This window comes from Spea bombifrons, chromosome 1 (assembly GCF_027358695.1).
Source record: "Spea bombifrons isolate aSpeBom1 chromosome 1, aSpeBom1.2.pri, whole genome shotgun sequence".
Classification (NCBI taxonomy): Eukaryota; Metazoa; Chordata; class Amphibia; order Anura; family Pelobatidae; genus Spea; species Spea bombifrons.
In genome coordinates this window covers 3,709,604-3,736,542 of record NC_071087.1, presented here as the reverse complement: position 1 = coordinate 3,736,542, position 26,939 = coordinate 3,709,604, and the positions used below count along the sequence as shown (strand labels likewise).

At 42.4% G+C, this 26,939-nt stretch overlaps 1 protein-coding gene across 1 annotated transcript; it reads right to left on the bottom strand.

The window, feature by feature from the left end:
* Window positions 1–985: 985 nt before the first annotated feature.
* Window positions 986–20,609, bottom strand: SIGLEC1 (sialic acid binding Ig like lectin 1). The gene is made up of 23 exons (XM_053449946.1): window positions 20,558–20,609; window positions 19,831–19,888; window positions 19,095–19,306; window positions 18,689–19,045; window positions 16,276–16,572; window positions 15,325–15,588; window positions 14,410–14,664; window positions 13,864–14,142; window positions 13,169–13,426; window positions 11,614–11,910; window positions 10,373–10,630; window positions 9,345–9,644; window positions 8,444–8,698; window positions 7,799–8,098; window positions 7,064–7,318; window positions 6,194–6,493; window positions 5,249–5,503; window positions 4,520–4,810; window positions 3,862–4,116; window positions 2,737–3,039; window positions 2,332–2,428; window positions 1,748–1,814; window positions 986–1,140 (listed from the first exon to the last, which is right to left on the bottom strand). Exons 1-23 carry the CDS (start codon window positions 20,607–20,609, stop codon window positions 1,129–1,131), a joined length of 5,277 nt encoding a protein of 1,758 aa, XP_053305921.1. The 3' UTR covers window positions 986–1,128.
* Window positions 20,610–26,939: the final 6,330 nt, after the last annotated feature.

Here is a 26,939-nt window from a genome sequence, read left to right as displayed (position 1 = left end):
GTTGCTATCTGTTTCCCTATTACAGTACATTCTTTTTTTAATAGCTCACGGCTCACATTATTTACATTTTTTTTTAAATCAAAAGACGATAAATGACAAGAAACAACAAATTGTGTTTTGAATATGTATTTATTAAAATAAAATCTATAGATTGTAAAAACAGTATACAAAGTGTTATATAAGGACACTAATAAACAATCTGGAAGATGACTGCCTGCTCTTTGCATAAGAAAAACTCCATTAAAACTTAAAATCTGCCTTCAGATCTGCCCCATGTTGCGCGTTTTCCTAATAAAAAGTCTTATAAGCATACCTGGGAACTCTCCGGGTAAGCGCTGCTCCTCCGGTTCTCCGGGTCAAGACCCGAATCCTCCTGGTTGCGGGAGCCGGGTCTTGCCACGCCCCGCTCCCCACCTATTTGCCCTGTGAATGGGGGTGTTTCCCTCTGCTGTCAGCAGGAACGCCCCCGTCGTCAGCGGGAACGTCCCCGACATCAGCAGGAAAGCCCCAGACGTCAGGGGGAACTCCCACCGACATCACAGGACCGCCCACTGATATCAGTGGGCAGTCCTGGCCACGTCCTGCAAGGGAAGGCTCCGGGTAGCCGGAGCCCAGAAGTTTCCAGGTATGCTTACAAGGCAGGTGCCATGTGCCTAACCCATGTATGTTTAAATTCTACCACTTCTACTGTAGTGTTCAATTTATCTACTACCCTCTCATCACATAATCCCCCTTTCTGCATTCAGACCCCCCGGAGCTCTTGTCATATATTTTTTTAATAACATGTTCATGCGCCGGTAAATACACGCATGGAAGCTCTTCTCCAGAACTTCTTATTTGTGTAGCTTCTTATTTAAACATATGGTTACCCTATATACACCCAGATGACACCATACCTCCAAATGGCCCTGGTTTTCATAGGGCAGTCCTGGCAATTGAAGATTATTAGGTTGAGGCCACACGCCTAAACATAGGAGTATTTTTTAGAGTATTTAACACTCAGTCTCTGTAATTCTCATTCGTCACAACCATTTAAAACGCCTGCAGTCATATCGTGTAACATTATCCAGTATAACAGCGCATGGGCACGGCTCCCAACGTGTCCTCATCGCAGCACGAGCCTCAAGATCAACTTTGATCCTAAAACAGAGATTTAAGACAATTGTGAGAGATCTCTACCAAAAGCCAGTGTTTTATTATTTATTTATTATCCTTTATCAGATGTTCTTATATTGAGAATAAAATTTAAATTTCTCTCAATGCCCGTTTCTTTAGCGAGTGTCCAGAGACACAATGTGAAGTGGGCGTTCCCGCTGATGCCGGTGGGAGGTCCCATGGGAAACGCCCATTTAAAGGAAAAATGGGCGGGGAGTGGGGTGTGTCAAGACCGCGCAACCCGGAGGATCCGGGTCTTGAACCGGAGAAGTGGTGCTTCACCCGGCGATCTCCAGGCAAACCCAGAGACTTCCCAGGTATGCCGATTAATGCAATCACGGAAAATGGAGGACATTTTTGAAATACTGTAACTTGGATGATAAGTGAAAATCGCAAGCAGCAAAAAAAAACAAAACAGAACATTAAATAAATAATAACACCAAGAGTGATGGATAATGTTACTGCTGCGTTCAGTTATGGCTCTGTGTCAGATGGGACAGTTCCTCTATAAAAAATTACATTTAATATACAGAAAAGGAGAGAAATCTGTGGATATTGTCTATAAATACACATTAGATGCGTTGATACGTACCTCCGCGGTCCCCTTCTCCATCTCAAACGAATCCATTTCTGTCTGGATTTTATATTTTTCTTTAGACCTGAAACATAATTTTATTTATGCCCATGTAGTCCGTGTTCTGTGCGGTATAATGGGTCAGAAAAAAGTGACAATTTGGTGATAATATATTTAAGTGATTTAATAAAAAAAAAACATAAATAATGACAGACATCATAAGAAGCAGATTAGGGCACTGGATGGTCATGGACATGGGGGATCTCAAAACTACCAGGCCCCGGGAGCTACTGATTGAAATGCTCTTCCCGTGATTGATAAGGAAACCAAACGATACATTTTTGCTTTTGTTCTCCTCAAAGACACGCCACGTACACCGTGTTTGGGAGGATCAGCCTGAAACTTTGGTGGATGAGAAGACCTTTCAGCCACCGGCTTGGTCTGGTAAGAAACCATGGCAGGTTTGGCCATTAGAGCGCATGTATGGCCCTTGTGGATAAAGCCCTTATGGTGGTCAGTAGTGACGCTTAGACACCATTAATGAAGTAGAATCCAATTGCCAGAGAAGAAAGAATGGCTGTGAAAAATAGGTGAATACTTACTTTATCCTGTACAGAATCACAGCAATGGCGCCCATCAGAATAATGATGCATATTATGGCAATACAGGCCATCACCTTGTACAGTAACGCTTCCCAATCTGCGTGGAGAAGAAAGACACCACATTCAACACAAAACTTAGGCTACTTTTTCAAAAATTCTGTTTTATCAACATGAATGTAGGTCGGGTATCTCCTCAGAAGCTTTAACCCCTTAAGGCCAAGGAGCGGTCCCTTAACCCATTGAAAACAATGCATTTTGAGCCCGTACATGTACAGACTTTGTCATTAAGGGGTTAAAGCTAAATGGAATGTCTGAGATCCCATTAAGCGATACATTCCACAGATCCTAAATTTGAAATACGAAATAAGTAAATAGTAATAAGAAAATGTAACACATTTTACTCACTCGTAATGCTGAAAGTTATGGTTGACTTTGTGGCACCTAAAGAATTGTTAGCAGTGCAGACGTAGCTTCCGGAATCTTCCGCTCCGACATCCCTTATCTCCAACCTCAGGTAGTTGTAAGATGAAGATGACCAGAACTTCTGCCCCTGGTCTGCCTGAGTTAAAACGGTGCTGGCCAGGAGGACATCTCTGCTGTACAAGCTGATGACGGACGGTGGGACGCTGTCAGCGCTGCACACGATGATTCCTCTCCTTCTACCATGGGTTTCCAAGAACGAGGTCATCACCAGCTTCCTGGGGCCATCTGTAAAAGATCACCCCTGTAACTATTAGTAATGGAGATAATAAATGTTTCACGTCCTAGAAATATCTCTGGAATCACAAACTGGTTTATTCGGGATAGGTATTTATAAATGGAAGGTCTTCTAGAAGCAGCTAGTGGATGCCATACGTGACATTCCTTCAGCGGCGATCGGGTCAAAGCCTGTAGGGGAGTATATTATTTAGGGAAGAATATTTAGGAATAAGGCTACCCTAGAGAAAGTCGGTGGATATCTAGACATACGGCGTCACCATTTTCAGTTATTTTGATCTAAATGAGAAACGCATTCTACGGTCAGGGTATGGCATGTCAGGGATGGTACACATGGAGAGAAATCGGTGGTAGGGAAGATGCTTTATGCATGGTGGGCTCACAAAAAGAGGATATAAGGAAAAATCCGAATGTGAAACAATTGGGGTGAAAATACCGAAGGTAAACAGGATGTTTGAAGTCTTAATGATATTCTTAAACTTTTTTTCCAGTAGGAAGAAAATTAACTCCAATTAACTTTCTATTATAAAGACCTAACCCTGGTCAGCTTTTCCAGTGGGAAGGATTGAACCAGCCTTGTACAAGGTATAGTTAAATCAGTGAGACGGCCCTCTACAATGTATAGTTAAATCAGCGAGTCTGCCCTGTACAATGTATAGTTAAATAAGTGAGCCCACCTTGTATAATTTATAATTAAATTTATAATTAAACCCACGAGCTGGCCATATTTTATGTACCTATGCACCAGGGAATCGATGGAGTAAATAGGAGAAGTAACATTTCCTTGCGGTCTGAAATAAAACAATTCCTTACACAGGACCGTTATTCCGATCAGCGATGAGATTCTGCATTCTCCCGAGTGCTCGGCCACACAGTGGTAAGAGCCGGCATCGGAAGCGGAGACGTTGGGCAGCACTAAGGAGGCACCAGCCCGGTCCGTCAGCCAGTTATTATTCCGGTACCAGGTATAGTTCCCGTTGCGTCTCGCCGTCCTGGGAACGTGACAGGTGAGGTTTGCCGAGGCTCCTTCTCGTAGCTCGGAAGATGGAAACACAACCACTCTCGCAGCTGAGACAAAAAAAGAAATCAGATTGGTCGGGTCAAATGTTACGCTTCCAAACCATGTCCTCCTAAGTACAAAAGTGCATGAATTAATCAAATAGCCCATTATCAAATTGTGATTGTAAATTGGGGGGAAAAAAACCCTAAATTCACTCAGAGAGACACCAAAAAAATTATCTCGGTCTCAACAGCTAGGTCATGAAAACTGGACCAGTGACCATGTCCCATCAATGTCTAAACAGGCTCTCAAATTCCTGGGATATTCCTGGAGAGGTCCTCCTACCCAAATAGGCCACGAGCCGGCTGACTATTCCTGAACTATTATGTAACACGTTTATCGTATGGTAAGACAATCGGAGCGTACACATTTAAGATATGCCTCATTATGAGGAGACGCATTTTTACGTACTTTGCACAGCAAACTGTATAGATGTTTCTGAACTGCCCAAGGAATTGTTGGCCCGACATATATATAAGTCTTGATCCTCCTCCACGATCTCTGAGATTTCCAGCTTCAGTGAGTTATGTGAAGATGACAGTTTACCGTGGGAGCCGTGGAGCGCGGTGGAAATGACTTCTTCAGTTCCTCGGTAGAGTGATAGATGGGAGGGCGGCACGCTGTCCACTCTGCACATTACAACACCCAGGCGCCTCTCCTGAGTCTCCAAGAATGAGACAAGGGACAGGTTCCTAGGTGGGTCTATAATATAAATGAGATGGAAACCTTTTATATAACAGCATTCTTTGACGTAGTTAAATAGCATTATTGGGGCACGCTTTGTTTTGGCTGAGCAGCAAGAGACGAATGCTGATTGTCTAACAAAATCAATGTCCCTGCAGCATGGAACTTGTGTTTTCACCCCAAGGATCTATGGCAGATCTGTATAACTTTTAGCTTCAATAAAGGGCCACAATATTTAGAACCTGATCGACTTCTCTAGGTCTTTCCAGATGTGAATGGCAGGTCTTCCCTCAGAGGCAGAGTCTCAACCCCGACTCTGTTGGGATTTGCCTGCCCAGGGGCAGATTCTCCTGCCAACCCACCAGACCTCCTGGGACAATTACAGAAAAGAGGAAACAGAAGAACTCGAGGAGGAACGTCTGTCAGTGTTACTAGAGTTGATCTCTCTGAACTTACACAGCACACGTAAGATGACGGATGAGGAGGTGACAGAGCCTTCTCTCATATGGGCTGTGCACAGGTAAGACCCAGCATCGCCAGGGTCAACCCTATTAACCACAAGAGAGGCCATGGAGCCGTCCTGGAGCCACTTATTGTTTTTATACCATGTATAACCGGTTACAATTAGAGAGCTGTCTAAGACGTCACAGGTTAAGGTAACCGAACGGCCTTCCTGGAGATCTGTCGGTGGACTCATGAGAACTCGAGCGCCTGCAGAGAATATGCAAATAAAAGATCATTAAACATTTAACCTCAGTGGCTGGAAGTTATTACTCTAGGAACAGTTATGGGGAATCCGCTTTATCTCTCTTTATGTTTCATGAATCTTTACAAATGTAGGTCTGGGTAGAGAGCTTATTGTGGCAGCAAATGGTCACGGCTCTATCATTAAACTGAAGAAGGCCCAACAGGCAGAGATCCAACAATTTATAAAAAAAAATTCTATTTAAGGGGACTTTAAAAGAGTCCCCCCCATAATAGCCTTTAGAATTAGTGCTTTAATTGATCGAAACCATCTATATCAGGTGATTTCTACATGCTGGGCATCTTTGGAAATATGTACTTTAAATGTCCACTATCTAAAAGCTTAAGGCAGGGGCGTCCAACTGGCAGCCCTCAAGCTGCTGCAGGACTACATCTCCCATAATGCTCTTTCAGCTAAGGGGCTGGCTGAAGAGGATAGGAGATGTAGTCGTGCAGCAGCTGGAGGGCCACAGGTTGGACGCTTAAGGTCTCCTCCTCTTACAAAGGCTGCCTGAATCAACCAACAACAATCAACGTCTTAATGATAGAGAATTAAATATGTAACAAAAGTTTAAAAAAACAAACCAAATGATCGATTTTGAAGAACTTCATGAGCACTTCATGTTCATATATGGTCCTGGCCTTCCTTCTGCTTACCTTCCACAGAAAAGACGGTAGACACTTGTTTTGAGCCGAACGTGTTGTTCGCTACGAAGGTGTACTGTCCTCCATCGGCCATCAAGATGTCCGTTATCTGCAGAGTCAGCGAGTTGGAGGAGAAATAGCTGTACATCCTCTTACCGGACGCACCGCCGGCTGCTGAAGATGCTAAGAGCTTCTCATCTTTATAGAGAGACATCTCCGGTGGAGGATTACTCTCTGCCCCGCATTGAATAATGGCCACTTTTCCATTCTGGACCTCCAGAAATGATTTAATGTACACATTATCTGGAGCATCTGAAAAGGAGCAAAATAAAGCTGATGCAATTTACTTAAATAGATGTATATTTAGAGATTTAAGATTCTTTGCTGGAATTCTTCTAATATGTAACCCCTTAAGGACAATGGGTGGTCCCTAAACCCATTGAAAACAATGCATTTGGAGCCCGTACATGTACGGGCTTTGTCATTAAGGGGTTAAAATGTTAGCCCTTGTGGGAAAACGGATTGATGCGAGTGATCTCTTGAGAAATGGTATGTAAATCTCTGTATGTTTTATGTCTTGCGTTCTGATCATGTTCCAAGATCTGTGGGGCACATCATGCAAATTATTATGATCCGATCGTCATAATTCATGCGCAAAGAGGGTAGAAGGACAATGACCACATTCAACGAAGTTGGGCATAGCGCTAATGAAAAGACTGTTTCTGTTTTATACTGACGAAAACTACAGTATATCACAAATATCTATTATTATTAAAAGTGGGTTTAGTACATAGAGTGTTAAGTGACAAAGATGACTTAAAGGTCTGGGAGACTGATTTATCAGACCGTTGTGGTGTTATAAAGATTCCTATATGTACTTACGCAAGATGTTTAACACAACCGATGGTGAGCTCTTGGCCCCGTGCTGATTATGCATCGTGCAGAAATATGACCCTTGATCTTCTCTGGATGTGGACTTCAACATAAATGACCCTTCTGTGTCTTCTTTGTACCAGTGTCCATTTTTATACCATGTGTATTTGGCCCCTTGTGGGGTATCAGTGGCAACAGAGCATGTTAGGTTTACAGACTGTCCTTCCTGCACCACCGGCGATGGACTGATCAGGATCCTAGTGGCTGTAAATGGGAAGAAGGAAAGGAATAATAAATGAGACAAAATATAAAGTGGCTTGGTGTTACGCCTACATGTTACCCTACTGAAGCAAATACGTTTTCTATTAATGATCTAATTAAAGATGGGCTTTGATTGTAATATGCAACAAACACACACACTATATATATATATATATATATATATATATATATATAGTTGTGTGAGAAAAGTACACACCCTATTTGAATTCTATGGTTTTACATATCATAATAACAATCAGGTTATTTAGCAGGTAAATTCAGCCTCAGATCAACACCAACACATGACATATTACACTGTGTCATAATTTATTCAACAAAAATAAAGCCAAAATGGAGAAGCCATGTGTGAAAAACCAAATACATCTTTACTGTTTCCATAGGAATTAAGATGCTAAGTAGCAAACAGGTGCTACAACTATAAATATATAATGACCTGCTGAGCACTATCTGATTTTGACTTACTTTGTGCAGTAAAGTTTATTGATGATGTTGAGTACCCAATAGAGTTATTGGCTGTACACATGTAGACCCCTTCATCTTCCAAGACAACATCCCTGATCTCCAGTTTCAGTGAGTTCTGCAAAGAGGTTATTGTCATTCTCTGGCTGGTCGACTTGTCGGAGTCAGACTTTCCAACCATGATATTTTGCCTGTACAACGTCAAGCTGGCGGGTGGATCACTGTCCACGGAACACTGGATGATGCCAATCAGTCCACTCTGGGTCTCCCAAAAGGATGACATGAATGGTTCTCTAGGGGCATCTGGAATAAACAAAGCTTTGTCAGGGATTTTGTACCCTGTGTCATTACATGCCTTCTTTCTGCAAGATGATAAGCACTTTGAAGTTGGAATTAGGTATTTGGGGGGCCCAAAATCAATGAATTTCTATTCCTGTAGAGTGTTCTTGCACGTAACTCAATGCACTATAGTTGTTACATTTATTAACCATGATAGTCATGATGCTTTTACAAAAAAAATAAACGCTAAAAAGCAAGTCAACTCCCTATTACCATAGATTTTGAGGAGTTACTTCAGTGAGGTTCCCCTTTTGACAAAAAAAAACATATTTGATATATGAGACCCATGATTGATGTGACATCACTTACAGGACACGTGCAGCGACACGGATGGAGACCGGCTGCTTTCTTGAGTATCGTGAGCTTTGCAGTAATAGTATCCGGAATCACCGGCCTGGATCCTGTCAAACACCAGGGTGTTTTCGGCCGTTTCCAGTAACATCTTACTGTTTTTATACCAGGTGTAAGTTACCCCCTCAAGCTGGGTCTTCGTCACGTCACAGGTTAGCGTCACCGTTTCCCCTTCCAAAACTTCTACGGAAGGGCTAACGAGAATTCTTGCAGCTGTGGGGAAAATAAATAAGGAGAAATAAGGAGAAATAAGGAAGACAATCTACAGGAAGAACTTAAAACTGAAATATAATTTAATAGTAAAAATATGGTCTTTGACAGAGTCACATTCATACATCCAGAGTCACATTTACCAGATAGCTTTTTCTGGTAAAATAAGTTAGAGTATATATCCAGTGTGTAATTGTTGGCTTGGACCTGGGGTGGCACGTCCAGGGGCTACCATAAACTTAGAGGCAGATGGCTCCTTTGAGGAATCGAGCTCTATAGTGTGCTGTTGTCCATGAGGCAATAGTAAGGTATATGGTTTCCACTACACAGCATTAAGGATGTGAGTGCCAGGCCTGGTCTGGAATAGATAACATAAATATGGTAGGGACAGAGGTGTCTCCAAAGTTGACTACGGGACTCTACGGAGCTTTCCTGAAGCTTAGCACAACCACCGATCCAAGAAGCTCTGGCCACCTCGGAACTAAAATCTCTCTACGCGACTACAATAAGGACGATGCAGGACAAGTGATGGCAGATACTGGGACAAGCTAAGCTTGAACTAAAATCTCAACACAGGTCGCACCAGAACTGATGATGAATGCCCTTATCCATAAACCAGACCACAATACACAGAGAAACAAAAACGTACTCTGTACTTTGAAATATGTTGACTGTGAAGCTGAGCCCATGTCGTTTGTGGCGGCGCAGGTGTATTTCCCTCCATCCCCCAGCTTGACGTCTTTAATCTCCAGGCGTAATTCGTTGTGTGAGAAGGAAGCGATGTAGCGTTGGTTGGAAGTTGTACGATTCATATTGGAAGCCACTAGCTGGTTTTCAAAGTAAAGATGAATTTGCGCCGGAGAGTAACTGTCCACGGTGCAGCGGATGGAAGCGACTCTACTCTCCTCGGTGTCTAGGAAGGACTTCAGCTGGATGTGTCTTGGTGGGTCTGTGGATAAAATCACAGATATATATCCTTCTTCAGATACGATTCCGTTAGTTTAGATGACATGGAGTTTTCAGACCCCTGCCTGCTTTCTAATAGATTGTAAATTCACGAGATTGGGGCCCTCGTCTCCTTTTGCCCGAGAACGTCCTACCGTGGATTCATTTTACTGTCAATGTGTATATTGCTTGTTTTCACTTTTATTGTTAATTTTCTGGGGCTTTATAAATCTTTTTGACGCTGCTGGTGGATGAAGAAGGTTTAAACACAAAGCTTCATGTATCAAATACCCCCCATTTCCAGAATACATTTTGTTAAGGCGTTAACTGAGGTTAACCCCTATCACAGTACAGATGACTTACAGATCTGAAGCGCATTCTTTAGATTTTTGTTCTACTTGCAATTCCACGCTGAGCCACTAGAGGGTGCTTAATACAAAAAGGATTTTAGACTGCGCCTGCTACATGACTTGGTCCTTTTTGTGCTTCTGTATAAGTGAATTCCCTTACTGGCCAACATATTTTAGAAAGGACTGGATAGTTTTATCCGTCAAATGTGCTTTGCCTGGTTTTCCCTTGGATCGCATGTTACCAGTTTTCCTCCGACAGCTGGGGACATTTTACCTACATTAAACATTACAAATAAATGCTAAAATTCTAAAATCTCCCTTACGTTGGTGAAAACCCTCTGTTTGCGTTGTCAGTGCGTATAAGCGTAGAGACGTTACTTACACAGGACAGTAAGGCTGACCGAGGCGGACTCCTTACTCTTCTCTCCATTCCAGACTTTGCAGTAATAAGACCCGGAATCGGTGCTGGCGACTTGTGGGAATTTAAGAAACCCCTCCTGACCTTCAGAGTACGGGGCATTGTTTTTATACCAAGTGTATGAATAGGCGTCCTCCTCGGCAGAGCTCCTCACAACACAAGTCAAGTTCACTGGGAGACCCTCAACCACTTCAAGTGACGGAGAGGCAATAATTTTTGTCGCTGTGTTGAAAAGTAAAGAGAAGAGATTAGTAAAGATATTTATGTTACGGTGTGATCGGTAATGAATAGAATGGGGGGGGCGTCCCACTGGCCTCTTGCTAAAGTACCACCAGATTTTGTGATGGACTTAAGCAAGCATTGTCTCAACAGGGATGGGCTGGCGACGGTTGGGGCGTCCCTGGCTACAGATCGGGTGAGTATGCAGTGATGTCAGCCAGCGGCCCACAGGGCGTTTGCCCCATGTGCTAGTCCCGGGCCCGGTCCCCAAACACTGGTGCCCACTTGTAGATTACCTACGTATTTCTGCTTGCAACCAAGTCTGCTATTGGGCTCTGCAGGAGGTATTGGTCAATAATTTGGGGTAACCTGACGATGCTTAAACCATGTTTAGTATTAGACCATAGAATATCTGATGGAGTGCCCGTGTCTGAAGAATAGACCTCTGAGGTCTCAAGCACCTTTGTGACTTTTCTTTTTCTTTTTTTGGCCCGTGTCAGCTTTGACTAAAGACTCATCTTCCTCTGGGCTGGTGTGGCCATTGTATATATATTTTTTTCTTAGGAAAGGTTTCAATCCAGGTGGGTCAGATAAGCCTCAACTTGTCTAGTATTTTCGTTATTTGAGTTTGTTGCCTCTATTAAATATATAATATATTTTTGTTTTTCCGTTGCAGAATGCAAGGAAACCAAAGTCTGGTCCCATGCACCATACATGGGTTCTCCAGAGAAGAAAGAAATATTTCGAGCTGATCAATAATATCGTTAGGACGCTGTCTCCTCCTGCAAGCCATGGTCTTTGGACACTTCTTTGACCAAGGCCACATTCTACATAACAGTGAGGGGCTTCTGATGCCCTGAATTGGCTGTGGACACCTGGGGGGCCAGAAACTAAACTCCACAAATGTGACCAGCAAGCACTTGATCAACATTTAATGTACTAAGGAGGTCCGTGGCTTTCCACGGTGTCTTTCTTCTCTTACTTACTCTCAGCCGTGAAGTCCAGTGAGCTCATTGCATTGCCATACGTGTTATTAGCGAAACATGTGTATGTCCCTTCGTCTTCCAGGAGGACGTCTGGAATCTCCAGTTTTAGGGCGTTCCGTGAAGCCGAGACGGCGTATCTCTTATCAGTGCTTCCTGTCGCGCTGGAAGCCATTAATCTTTCCGTCCTATAAATGAATATCTCGGAACGAGGGTCGCTTGCCACGGAGCACTGAATTATCGCCGAAATCCCGCTTTGCGTCGCCACAAATGAAGTGAGCGAAACGTCACTTGGTGGAACTATTATGAGACGGGAAAAAGATGATTAAAAAACAAAACAAAACACACTTCCTGCTTTTCATCAAACATTTTTAAATAATATATTTAGTATTTTATATATTTATTTACAATTTCCCAGATTAATTACAACATTTTTATTACATGTATTATATTTGTTTTTCTCATTTTTAACTGATACAAAATATAAAATGTAAAAAAAAATAATAATAATTGTAATAATAATAATAAAATGTTTGAATCCATTGTTATGTGATGTATGTTAAATATATATTTGTCATCTTTAGAATATATGTTGTGGGGGATCCGTCCAGTCTCACGGATGTAACAGGTAGCCAGTTGGTTCTCATAATACTAATTGGAGAAACCCTTTGAGGATTTTTAACCCTCAACGTCAGCGAATTGCCAGGCTGCTAACTGGTACCCGTTCTTTAACTCTTTCTGTCCTGGGGAATTTCATGCCCTATACCCATTGTACAGCGCTCCGGAATATGATGGCGCTGTATAAAACAAATAAATAAATTATAATGACTGGAGCTTTTTTGCCATTTTTTCCACATGCTGAGTCAGGCATGATTCTTCATTTCCATGACTACCGGTAGTTTAAGGGACAGATAAGGCTTTTATTTGATACGTAACAAAAACTAGGTTGTGTTTTTATAAAAAAAAAAAACTACACTTTTCATAGATTTTCCAAAGTGAAGCGTCACTAAACTAGTTAAATTATCAAAGATACACCTAAAATCGAATAACCCAAGTGTCTTAATTTCAGAAGTACCTCATTTGTGTAAAATGTCCATACATTTCTGGCAATTATAAGGCAAATATTAGAAGGTGTAAAGGGCTCTGTTTTTTGTTGCATTTAGTATGCTGGGTTTGTAACAGGAATATAGAACACGCGGGAAGCCTGCGTGTCTCTGCTGCAGATCTCAATCGACAGATGTGGAATGCATCTGCAAAACTTTAAATATTGTGATCGTTGCGATTGGCTATCCCAACGATCACGTGACCTTTACAGGAACTCGGTTGGTCAAGGAGAACTGCCTCGCTAACATCTCCCAGACCTAGAATGAATGCGGAAGCAGCCCTTTGTTTTTCTTTAGGACATTCCTGCACGTCCTAAGGGGCATCGTGGGGCAGATTGATCATGACGTACAGGTACGTCCATAAGGGGATTGAACGGTTTAAGTATAGAAGCTGATTAAACATGAACAAAATCCTAAAGACTTCCTTTTTGAGACAGCAAACTAGGCATACTTACACAGTACATGCAGCATGCTTTGGGGGGAGCTGCTAATTCCATTACTGTTTTGGACCCGGCAGTAATAAGAACCAGCATTGAGTCTAGACAATTGTTTGAAGGAGAGCGTGTTCCCTTCAGAATCCTCCTTAAGCCACATTCCATTCTTGTACCAAGTGTAGGTCAACACTTTCTGGGAGTTTCTCGTTGACAAACACGTGAGGGTGGCCTCCTTCCCCTCTTCTATTTCCGCAGATGGAGTTATTATTACCCTGGCGGCTGTGGAATTAATAAAAAAAGTATGGACTGACAGCATTCTGGGCGAAAATCAGCAGAAAAAACATCAAATGTCCTAAATCACACAGACTTACTGGCTTCAAATCTAGCCATGATCTCGTAGACGGTGCTTGCAAAGGAAGGCATGCAAAAAAAGTTAAGTTATGACCAATAAGATGTTTCTGCAAGCGTTAACATGGCTGATACGTAACTGGGATTCATCTTAATTACATTTTATGAATGGCGGTCTCTACTATTCTTTCATGCCTTGAATTAACACACAAAGAGCCTAAATTATAACTAAAATTAGGTCTTATTGATACTAATACTAATTATCATAACTGATACTTGTTGGAAAGGTATAAAAGTCCATGGTAGTCTTTAAACTGTCCCACATACTTCTTGAGAAACCAAGCTAAACCCAAATGGGTGATACTAACTCTCTACAGCGAAATGGAGACTTGATGTCGAGTTTCTAAGAGAATTCCGAGCCAGGCAGCTGTATGTCCCTTCATCGGACAGAAGAACGTTCTGGATCTGCAGCTTCAGGGAATTCGGTGCGGAAATCACCCGGAGCCTCTGGTTGGAAGTGATCGGGACTCCATCTCTGTAGAACATGAGCTCGGAGAATGGGTTGCTGTCAACCGTACAATGAATAATGACCAGCTTCCCTTCCTGGGTCTCCAGAAATGACGTGATTACAGGGATTCCTGGTGGATCTATGAATTGGATTTGAAAGATGACATAAGATTATTGGTACTAGTGTAGTAAGTGTTGAGTTGGTTATGATTACGTTCTTCAAGGGTTCATTTATATTTTGAGACTGCTTTTCTAGGCTTGACTGCGGTTGGGAAATATGGTGCCAAAATTGCAAATGTTCTTAAATGTAGACAAAGAATAATTTGCATTCCAGACATCATGGTAAACATCATGGTAAACACCCATTCTAGATTCCCTTTCTGAGTTCAGATGAGCCTCAAACTTACACAAAACGTTTAATGTTACGGGAGGCGAGGAGTCACCGCCTTTATCGTTTTGAACTTTGCAGTAGTAATAACCAGCGTCAGTCTTCAACACTTCATGGAAAACTAGAGATCTTGTGTATTCTTCCTGAATCCAGACGTTGTTCTTGAACCAGCTGTACTGGATCTCCTCAGGTCTGCCACCAGGAACATCACAAGTCAACGTCACCAGCTCGCCCTCCTTCACCTCGGAGGATGGAGCCACTAAGGTCCTTGCGGCTGTGGAAAAAACACACGGTCAGTTATTTGAAATGGATTCTACCTTCGAGTTATTTAGATCTAGTCTTCGACAAGACTACAAGATTGGATATGGCGGCAGCTGCCTGGTCAATGGACCGCAGTGCGTTTTCTCACATTCAAGCACTATTCTGACCGCTGATTTAGTCATTAAATTCCTTCATAAATGTGATTTAGTAAATATCACTTAATGATGAGCTGTGAGAGGTTTTTTTGTACGGTTTGATCGCTGAGGAACGCTAGTCGGACCAGACTTATCTCTGATTGGCTTGCCTCACTTTATGGAGTGTTCATCACCGAGCTTAGGCCCAGGTACACCAGACATATAGAAAAAGCGGGTGGGTTTATACTCCGGGGGGTATTTGTTTTGGGTCTAAAATGAGCAAAATGATTGTTCCTCAATGTTAATGAGGAAGAGTCAAAGCCCGTCAACCGCAGGAATAATTACAATGTTAAGTAAGATATTTAAATGTTTCACGTCTCTGTTGGCTCAAATTTCTTTTTTTTTCTGATTGTTCCTTAAATTTCTTCTTTTTACTTCCTGCTACTTTATTATTTTGTTTAGTAAAAGCAATAATCACATTTTTGCCCGACAACTCCCCCACAGGATAAGGCAGAAAAGGGTAGGGTACGTTTTCTTACAGAAGACAATAAGATGTAGCGTGTCAGATGTTTCTGTTCCAATACCGTTCTGGACCTCACATCGGTATTCTCCAAAATCATTTCTGGAAACGCTGTGGAAATAAATGAAACGCTCTCCGGAGATTCTGACGTCGTTCTTGTACCAGGTATAGTTCTGTACAGCTGGGTTGCTGCTGTTAACCTGGCACGTGAGAGTCATGGAATCGCCTTCTTTGATGTTACCTCCAGAATGGCTGATGGAAACTGTGACGTCTTTAGGGGGGTCTGGAAAGGAAAACCAATAGAAAATAATGAGACTTAATGTAATAACTCAACTAAAGTGTATATCTATGTAAAAAAAATGTTGAAAACACTCTAAAGGGTCCGAAAAAGGGCCACCTCAAAATCTGAAGGCGAGCTAATGGTGAACGATGGATAAGATAACCATGGACTCCAAGACACGCCACCCTGTCTCTGAGGCTTTACAAGAAGAAAAATATCTTCATAATTACAATAAAAGGACTGACTGCTCTCCTATGTCCTATGTCCAGTGCGATCGAGTTCTGGGCATGGAGCAGAACCTCCACCTCCCTACAGATTGCCTTCAAGAATGGCGAGGAACCCATGGGCATTCGTTTCTCACTGTAAATGCTATGTTTTTGGGTAAGTCCATTATTTGTGAATCTTCTATGCCTCTTGGCGAGCTGACCTGGGTATGCGGTAGGCACGGGCATGAAAGGACACTCGGAAATGTTTTGGCAGAGAAAAAGAGCCCACTCGCGTTTTCTTCCTTTAATACAAGGCTGTCTTTTTTACTTAAAAAGATGTTCAGAGAGGAGACCCGCTAGGTGCCTACTCCTCGGCATTACTTCCCTTCAGGAGGCAGAAGTACCAGAATTAATAAAACAATTCTTCATGTTTTAAATTGGGTTCCAGTTGGCACTATAAATAAAACTAATAAAAGCTACTTACGAATGATATTAAGGGGAACCTGCCTCACAGCTTTTTTATTTCCAACAGACAGGACACAGCTTATGGTCTTCTTGTCTTCCAGCCAGGTGAAGCTTGTGGTCAGATTGTGTTGCATGAGAACTTGCGAGCTGTCCAGCTGTAGATAGCTGGACAAGACGGACCGTTCCGTGACATAGTCCTGCCAGTTCAGATTAACAGAACCATCTGGGCAGAAGTATGGCGTGGAGCACTGGAAGGTCACCAACGCTCCTTCAGCTATACGTGGTGGAACCATGACTTCCGGACTCAGGGGTTCATCTGGAAATGGGGAAAGAACACGACAGTGAAGTCCAGGTTCTGCAGATATGTCATCGTCTTCCTAGTATGTTTAGTTTATAAAATAAATACATGGACACGTCACTTCACTAAGGTGCAACCTTCATTCCAGATAAAAGAACTCCATAGAACGCCATTAAACCAACGCGACACGCAGCGTTTCTTCTTCTTTTTTAATTTATTTGATTTCTACAGACAATGATTGGCGTGCAAAAGAAGAGCGAGAGGAAAAGGTCGTTATTAGGTATGGGGGGGGCAGTAAGAACTATTTAATTAATCGGATATATAAATATATATATATATATACATAAATGCATAATACAAAAGAACGTTCAACAAACATTATAAAAATTCCAGAAATCAAAAAAAAAAAGGAAGAAGATATTTAAGTAAATAAATATATAAATGTGTTTAGGTAAATGAATGATACATAATACAAAGATACATTCATCAAACAAAGAAACCTTATAGAAATGAAAAAAAAAGGAACCTACCTAATACTTCCTTTTATTTGTAGCTTTCAGTGTTTTGTTTAGTTGGTATTATTATCCCTTTTCCAAGTTTCTTATTAGGTGCAGATCAGCTAAACATGCACAGCTGAACACGTTAAAAATGACAAATAACTACGGAGGCAAAGGGCATACAGGGCATGTGGGGTATAAAGGGGGAACTATCAATACTTTGGCTGAAATAGTTTGTCGGGGGTCACCAGATACAATGATAAGTCTTTATTTGGCTGGTAGAGGCAAAAATAAAAATGAATTCCATTATATTACCTTTGGCCATGAAATAAATATTGTTTTTTCCCCCCCAATTTCCGGATTTTGTAATTTTTTACAGCCATTTAGATTTGAATTCGTAATTTCTGAATTAGTTTGTCTTTAATGGGAAGATTCATATGAAACACAAACAGAATTGGGGTTATTTCTATATGTAAAGAAATATTTTTCTGCTAGTTTTCTACAACCCCACCAAATCTGAAAATAGTTACTTTTATCTTTGCGGCATCGCTAACAAAGATCAGCGTTTTGTCGGAAATATTTAGGTCTAATTCCACATCATTTAACATTTTCAGTATTCTAGAGATTTGTCTCTTCTTATTTTTATATATAAATAAGGTTTCTAATAGATGATTGCTAATGAATCCTGTCGTGATCAGAAAATGTTTTATTCTTAGGTAGGGAAAGACCTCTTTGGGGGGGTCAGCAAAAATTATTTCTGTAAGTTTAAAAAGTATATTTTCTCCCTTTATTGTTATTATAATTATTATAATTGTTTATTATTGCTACATACATGAGTTTCTATTACCATATTTGTTTGATTATAAGACGACCCCCCAAAGTTTGAATATTAATGTAGGGGAAAAAAAAAGGAAAAAGCCTGAATATAAGACGACCCTAAAGGAAAAAAGTTTTACCAGCAAACATTAATTCATGTAAACTATTTTTTCATATTTAATAAAATCTATGATTGAGAAAAATGTATTTCTTGTTTTTATTTCCTTTTATTTGCCAACCTTCCCCCCAGTTATGCACATCTGCCCCCCCGGCTTGCCACTCTGCCCCCCAGATATGCCTTATACCCCCTCTTTATGCTGCTCAGCCCCCCTAGACTTACCAATGCACCCCCAGACTTGCCCCAATACTCCCTGGTGTCTAGTGGGGGACAGCCTGTGGACGCCTGCGCGATGTGCGCCGACAAGCTTCACTGCTGCCCAGGTCTTCCACCAGGGCTTCCATGACAGAGAGCTGGAAGGTCAAGTGACGCTGGTGCTCTGCCATAGAAGCCCCGGGCAACAGCGGAGGTTGTTTGCGCGCAGGCATTCACCGGCTGCCGGAGAGGAGGATCCGGGTCACAGATCTGGATCTTACTCTTGTAGTCTATTTAAGATCCGATTATAAGATGACCTTTTCTTATATTCCAGCAAATACGGTAATGGTATACACAATAAAAAAAAACATCTTGTAAATGTCCCCTGTTATTTGTCTTGGACCGGAAATGAGGACTTGGGCCTAAAAAAAAATCACAACAGAACTGAAAAGACAGATAATGAAAACGTCCAGAGCCGGATAAAGATGGCCATGAGTTGTCCTCTCACCTGTCACGTCCGCTTGGACTTCGTTCTTGCCCAGCCAGTTGTTGACGCCTGTAATCTCGAACCTAAACTTGTACGCACCCGCGTCTTGAGTCTTAACATCGTTTATGACGATTGTGCAGTTTTTCTGGGTGACGTCGCCAAGGAAATCCGCACGTCCCTGAAAGGTGCCATCGATGGCCCCGGTTGGGTGATACACCAACATTCGATTGGCGCCATAGTTTTTGAACCAGATGGGAACGATCCCTTTAACCGGCTGTACGTCTCTTGGGTAATTAAAGCTGCAGGGGATCAGAAGGCAGGATCCGGAAACACTCTTCCTTGTGTCAGGACATTGTACATCCCAGTCCGAATTAACTCCTGTGAAGACACGGAAACCAATGGCCGATTACAGCTATTTATTGCATACGTTCCTGCCGTAGGAACACAGGAGCCTGGGAATGGAGAATCCACAACATACACAACATAATCACCAAGCTCCCATCCATGGCAATAATGGGACCAGAGCCCCACATAGCACATGCTGTTGGGGTTGATGGCCCAGTCCAGCTGGCACTCAACATCTTATGGATGTTATCTCCTCGGTCTAAGCACCAGGTGGGCGTCGATGGAGGAGTAGGGCTGGTTGGGAAGATCATGAGAGATCACTGTGTGCTGGAGAAACCAAGAAGGAGAAAAGAAGAGGGAGAAAGGAAAGATGAGGAGAAATAGTGGAGATGAAAGAAGATAGATGCGAAAGAAGAGAGATGGAGGTAAGAAAAGGGAGAGACGTGAAGAGAACGTGAGAAAGGGGAGAGATGGAGAGAGATAATAAGAAAAAGGAGAAATAAAAAAGGGGAAAGATAATGAGTGTTAGGATGTTTGTGTGTAAGCGCATGAATGTCCGTGTGTAACAGTTTCTTCACAAGTACTTCACTCGCTCTGTCATAAAGCAATCCGTTGAAATGTTAGGAGAGACACAAAATATCACATGGTTCATTAACAACGCGAAAGTCTATTGGTTAATAAATGGATTTATTCCAAGCCGGGCCCGAAAGCGGTCGTCATCAGATACAGAGCAGGAACGCGGTTTTCTGATTTGAAGTGAATAGTTGAAGAATCGCCAATTCCATGGACAACGCCAGTGACGTCAGTTAGTATTTTACCTCCAAAGTAGACCAGGAGCAGAGTCCAGAGCCACAGAGCCGCCATTTCTCTTCTGAGCTGTGAAGAAGTAAAAAGAAAAAGATGTGACTTTAATGATATTTGCTTTACTTTCTACAAGTATTTGCTCGATTATAAGACGAGAAAATGCTCTGAAAAATAGCCCTCGTCTTATCATCGGGGTCGTCTTCTAATCAGACCTCAAACAGAGACCTGACTATGAGTGGGTATATTAGTGTCTGGGTGTGTAAGTGTCCCCCTATATGCCACTCTGCCCCATGATATGCCTTTTAACCCCCTATATGCCAGAGTGGCAAATAGGGGTATAAGGCATTTCTGGAGGCAGAGTGGCATATAGGGGGTTAAAAGGCATAACATGAGGCAGAGTGGCATATAGGGGGTTAAAAGGCATATCAGGGAGGCAGAGTGGCACATAGGGGGGTATAAGGCATTTCTGGGGCAGGTTGGCAAATAAAAGGAAATAAAAACAAAAAAAATAGTTTACATGAATTAACCCCTTCAGGACCGACGTTGGCAAACTGCGTCTTCCCTTGAAGGCCGCAGTTTTTTTAAAAATATTTAAATTCTGTGCTCATGATTCGCTTCAAAGCGATCACGTGCACGGAATTGAGGGGGAGTGGCTGCTACTGATCGCTGGGGACAGCGGTCAGTAGCAGCCGCCCCTTCCTATTCATAGCGACGCTGGATCGCGTATCATCGATGACGTACCTGGTACGTCCCGGTCTGCCAGTGCCCTTTGACCCGGAAGTACCAGGTACATCCTGGTCTTGAAGGGGTTAATATTTATGAGTAAAACATTTTCCCTATAGGGTCATCTTACAATCAGGCTTTTTTTTTTCTAAATTAATAATCAGATTTTGGGGTGTTGTCTTTAATCGAGTAAATACGGTATATATAATACCTCGTAAAGAGTCAAGTCTCCAGAATGATTCACATCCATTTCAGTGAATACACCCAATACTTACTGCATTTACAAAATGATACAGTAATATAACCCCCCCAGCACTGTATACAGTAATATAACCCCCCCCAGCGCTGTATACAGTAATATAACCCCCAGCGCTGTATACAGTAATATAACCCCCAGCGCTGTATACAGTAATATAACCCCCCCCAGCGCTGTATACAGTAATATAACCCCCAGCACTGTATACAGTAATATAACCCCCCAGCACTGTATACAGTAATATAACCCCCAGCGCTGTATACAGTAATATAACCCCCAGCGCTGTATACAGTAATATAACCCCCCCAGCGCTGTATACAGTAATATAACCCCCCCCAGCGCTGTATACAGTAATATAACCCCCCCAGCGCTGTATACAGTAATATAACCCCAGCGCTGTATACAGTAATATAACCCCCCAGCGCTGTATACAGTAATATAACCCCCCCCAGTGCTGTATACAGTAATATAACCCCCCCAGCGCTGTATACAGTAATATAACCCCCCCAGCGCTGTATACAGTAATATAACCCCCCCAGCGCTGTATACAGTAATATAACCCCCCCAGCGCTGTATACAGTAATATAACCCCCCAGCGCTGTATACAGTAATATAACCCCCAGCGCTGTATACAGTAATATAACCCCCAGCGCTGTATACAGTAATATAACCCCCCAGCGCTGTATACAGTAATATAACCCCCAGTGCTATATACAGTAATATAACCCCCAGCACTGTATACAGTACTATAACCCCCCCAGCGCTGTATACAGTAATATAACCCCCAGCGCTGTATACAGTAATATAACCCCCCCAGCGCTGTATACAGTAATATAACCCCCCAGCACTGTATACAGTAATATAACCCCCCAGCGCTGTATACAGTAATATAACCCCCAGCGCTGTATACAGTAATATAACCCCCCAGCGCTGTATACAGTAATATAACCCCCCAGCGCTGTATACAGTAATATAACCCCCAGTGCTGTATACAGTAATATAAACCCCAGCGCTGTATACAGTAATATAACCCCCAGTGCTGTATACAGTAATATAAACCCCAGCACTGTATACAGTAATATAACCCCCAGCGCTGTATACAGTAATATAACCCCCAGCGCTGTATACAGTAATATAACCCCCCAGCGCTGTATACAGTAATATAACCCCCAGCGCTGTATACAGTAATATAACCCCCAGCGCTGTACACAGTAATATAACCCCAGCGCTGTATACAGTAATATAACCCCCAGCGCTGTATACAGTAATATAACCCCAGTGCTGTATACAGTAATATAACCCCCAGCACTGCATACAGTAATATAACCCCCAGTGCTGTATACAGTAATATAACCCCCCAGCGCTGTATACAGTAATATAACCCCCAGTGCTGTATACAGTAATATAACCCCCCAGCGCTGTATACAGTAATATAACCCCCAGCGCTGTATACAGTAATATAACCCCCAGCGCTGTATACAGTAATATAACCCCCAGCGCTGTATACAGTAATATAACCCCCAGCGCTGTATACAGTAATATAAACCCCAGCGCTGTATACAGTAATATAAACCCCAGCGCTGTATACAGTAATATAACCCCCAGCGCTGTATACAGTAATATAACCCCCAGCGCTGTATACAGTAATATAAACCCCAGCGCTGTATACAGTAATATAAACCCCAGCGCTGTATACAGTAATATAAACCCCAGCACTGTATACAGTAATATAACCCCCAGCGCTGTATACAGTAATATAACCCCCCAGCACTGCATACAGTAATATAACCCCCAGCGCTGTATACAGTAATATAACCCCCCAGCGCTGTATACAGTAATATAAACCCCTGCACTGTATACAGTAATATAACCCCCCCAGCACTGTATACAGTAATATAACCCCCAGCACTGCATACAGTAATATAACCCCCAGCGCTGTATACAGTAATATAACCCCCAGTGCTGTATACAGTAATATAAACCCCAGCGCTGTATACAGTAATATAAACCCCAGCACTGTATACAGTAATATAACCCCCAGTGCTGTATACAGTAATGTAACCCCCAGCACTGTATACAGTAATATAACCCCCAGCGCTGTATACAGTAATATAAACCCCAGCACTGTATACAGTAATATAACCCCCAGCGCTGTATACAGTAATATAACCCCCAGTGCTGTATACAGTAATATAACCCCCCAGCACTGTATACAGTAATATAACCCCCAGCGCTGTATACAGTAATATAACCCCCCAGCGCTGTATACAGTAATATAACCCCCCAGCGCTGTATACAGTAATAACCCCCAGCGCTGTATACAGTAATATAACCCCCAGCGCTGTATACAGTAATATAACCCCCTGTGCTATATACAGTAATATAACCCCCAGCACTGTATACAGTAATATAACCCCCCAGCGCTGTATACAGTAATATAACCCCCAGCGCTGTATACAGTAATATAACCCCCAGCGCTGTATACAGTAATATAACCCCCAGCACTGTATACAGTAATATAACCCCCAGCGCTGTATACACTAATATAACCCCCAGCACTGTATACAGTAATATATAACCCCCTAGCGCTGTATACAGTAATATAACCCCCAGCGCTGTATACACTAATATAACCCCCAGCACTGTATACAGTAATATATAACCCCCCAGCGCTGTATACAGTAATATAACCCCCCAGCGCTGTATACAGTAATATAACCCCCAGCGCTGTATACAGTAACATAACCCCCAGCGCTGTATACAGTAATATAACCCCAGCGTTGTATACAGTAATATAACCCCCAGCGCTGTATACAGTAACATAACCCCCAGCGCTGTATACAGTAATATAACCCCCAGCGCTGTATACAGTAATATAACCCCCCCAGTGCTGTATACAGTAATAACCCCCAGCGCTGTATACAGTAATATAACCCCCAGCGCTGTATACAGTAATAACCCCCAGCGCTGTATACAGTAATATAACCCCAGTGCTGTATACAGTAATATAACCCCCCAGCGCTGTATACAGTAATATAACCCCCAGCGCTGTATACAGTAATATAACCCCCAGCACTGTATACAGTAATATAACCCCCAGCGCTGTATACAGTAATATAACCCCCCAGCGCTGTATACAGTAATATAACCCCCAGCGCTGTATACAGTAATATAACCCCCCAGCGCTGTATACAGTAATATAACCCCCAGCGCTGTATACAGTAATATAACCCCCAGCGCTGTATACAGTAATATAACCCCCAGCACTGTATACAGTAATATAACCCCCAGCGCTGTATACACTAATATAACCCCCAGCACTGTATACAGTAATATATAACCCCCTAGCGCTGTATACAGTAATATAACCCCCAGCGCTGTATACAGTAACATAACCCCCAGCGCTGTATACAGTAATATAACCCCAGCGTTGTATACAGTAATATAACCCCCAGCGCTGTATACAGTAACATAACCCCCAGCGCTGTATACAGTAATATAACCTCCCAGCGCTGTATACAGTAATATAACCCCCAGCGCTGTATACAGTAATATAACCCCCCAGTGCTGTATACAGTAATATAACCCCCCCAGTGCTGTATACAGTAATAACCCCCAGCGCTGTATACAGTAATATAACCCCCCAGCGCTGTATACAGTAATATAACCCCCCAGCACTGTATACAGTAATATAACCCCAGTGCTGTATACAGTAATATAACCTCCCAGCGCTGTATACAGTAATATAACCCCCAGCGCTGTATACAGTAATATAACCCCCAGCGCTGTATACAGTAATATAACCCCCAGCGCTGTATACAGTAATATAACCCCCAGCACTGTATACAGTAATATAACCCCCAGCGCTGTATACACTAATATAACCCCCAGCACTGTATACAGTAATATATAACCCCCTAGCGCTGTATACAGTAATATAACCCCCAGCGCTGTATACAGTAACATAACCCCCAGCGCTGTATACAGTAATATAACCCCAGCGTTGTATACAGTAATATAACCCCCAGCGCTGTATACAGTAACATAACCCCCAGCGCTGTATACAGTAATATAACCTCCCAGCGCTGTATACAGTAATATAACCCCCAGCGCTGTATACAGTAATATAACCCCCCAGTGCTGTATACAGTAATATAACCCCCCCAGTGCTGTATACAGTAATAACCCCCAGCGCTGTATACAGTAATATAACCCCCCAGCGCTGTATACAGTAATATAACCCCCCAGCACTGTATACAGTAATATAACCCCAGTGCTGTATACAGTAATATAACCTCCCAGCGCTGTATACAGTAATATAACCCCCAGCGCTGTATACAGTAATATAACCCCCAGCGCTGTATACAGTAATATAACCCCCCAGCACTGTATACAGTAATATAACCCCAGTGCTGTATACAGTAATATAACCTCCCAGCGCTGTATACAGTAATATAACCCCCAGCGCTGTATACAGTAATATAACCCCCAGCGCTGTATACAGTAATATAACCCCCAGCACTGTATACAGTAATATAACCCCCAGCGCTGTATACAGTAATATAACCCCCCCAGTGCTGTATACAATAATATAACCCCCAGCGCTGTATACAGTAATAACCCCCAGCGCTGTATACAGTAATATAACCCCCAGCGCTGTATACAGTAATAACCCCCAGCGCTGTATACAGTAATATAACCCCAGTGCTGTATACAGTAATATAACCCCCAGCGCTGTATACAGTAATATAACCCCCCAGCGCTGTATACAGTAATATAACCCCCAGCGCTGTATACAGTAATATAACCCCCCCAGCGCTGTATACAGTAATATAACCCCCAGCGCTGTATACAGTAATATAACCCCCAGCACTGTATACAGTAATATAACCCCCCCGCACTGTATACAGTAATATAACCCCCAGCGCTGTATACAGTAATATAACCCCCAGTGCTGTATACAGTAATATACCCCCCAGCACTGTATACAGTAATATTACCCCCAGTGCTGTATACAGTAATATAACCCCCAGCACTGTATACAGTAATATAACCCCCAGCGCTGTATACAGTAATATAACCCCCAGTGCTGTATACAGTAATATACCCCCCAGCACTGTATACAGTAATATTACCCCCAGTGCTGTATACAGTAATATAACCCCCCAGCGCTGTATACAGTAATATAACCCCCAGCGCTGTATACAGTAATATAACCCCCAGCGCTGTATACAGTAATATAACCCCCCAGCACTGTATACAGTGATATAACCCCCCAGCGCTGTATACAGTAATATAACCCCCAGCGCTGTATACAGTAATATAACCCCCCAGCGCTGTATACAGTAATATAACACCCAGCGCTGTATACAGTAATGTCTGGTTTTATCTCGTTTTGTTCCAATAAACTCCCTTTATCTGCAGACCTGGAGCCGCCGTTGCTGTCAGTCATGTGATATTTTGAGTGACTTTCACGGCTCAAACACGGCACTGAGCTGACGCTTTATGGCGATGCTAATGAAGTCTGTTTTAACATAGGCTTTTATCAGTCAGATTGTCTGGCTGAGCTATTAAGACTGAGCCATAAAACTGCAACTGAAAACAGCTGAACATTTTAGAAATATTTTTTAATCATAAGTAAGAAAAACATTGTTGGAACTCACCCTTCACCCTTTAATTCTGTATCCCGTGGGGCTCTTACAGTAAAATGACTGTATTGGCACCACAATCTTTTCATAATGTTATAATATAGAATATTTAACTGTCGATATTTAAAATTGTATATTACCTTTCAAGGAGGGACGGATTGCGTAGCCTCCAGATCTCTGGTTAATTAACTAAGAGACGCAGGCTTCCCTATGTATATATATATACTCATATATCATACATATTCAATGCGTTCCTATTTTTGGTAATAAACCACACATTTCCTCTTTTTTTTTAAAGAAATTTGTGCAGATATATTATTTTCTGTCCCGGTTCTGTGTCATCTCCTCGAAGCACAAACTTGGAGAAACGAAAGATACCAAAAAGAAAATTTCATAAAAAAATGTGAGAAAAATTGCGTTCTCCTGGTAGGAGCGGAGAGGGGGGGGGGTTGGTGTGAGTGTTAGGTGACTCAATCAGTCGCCTATGGGAGCGGGG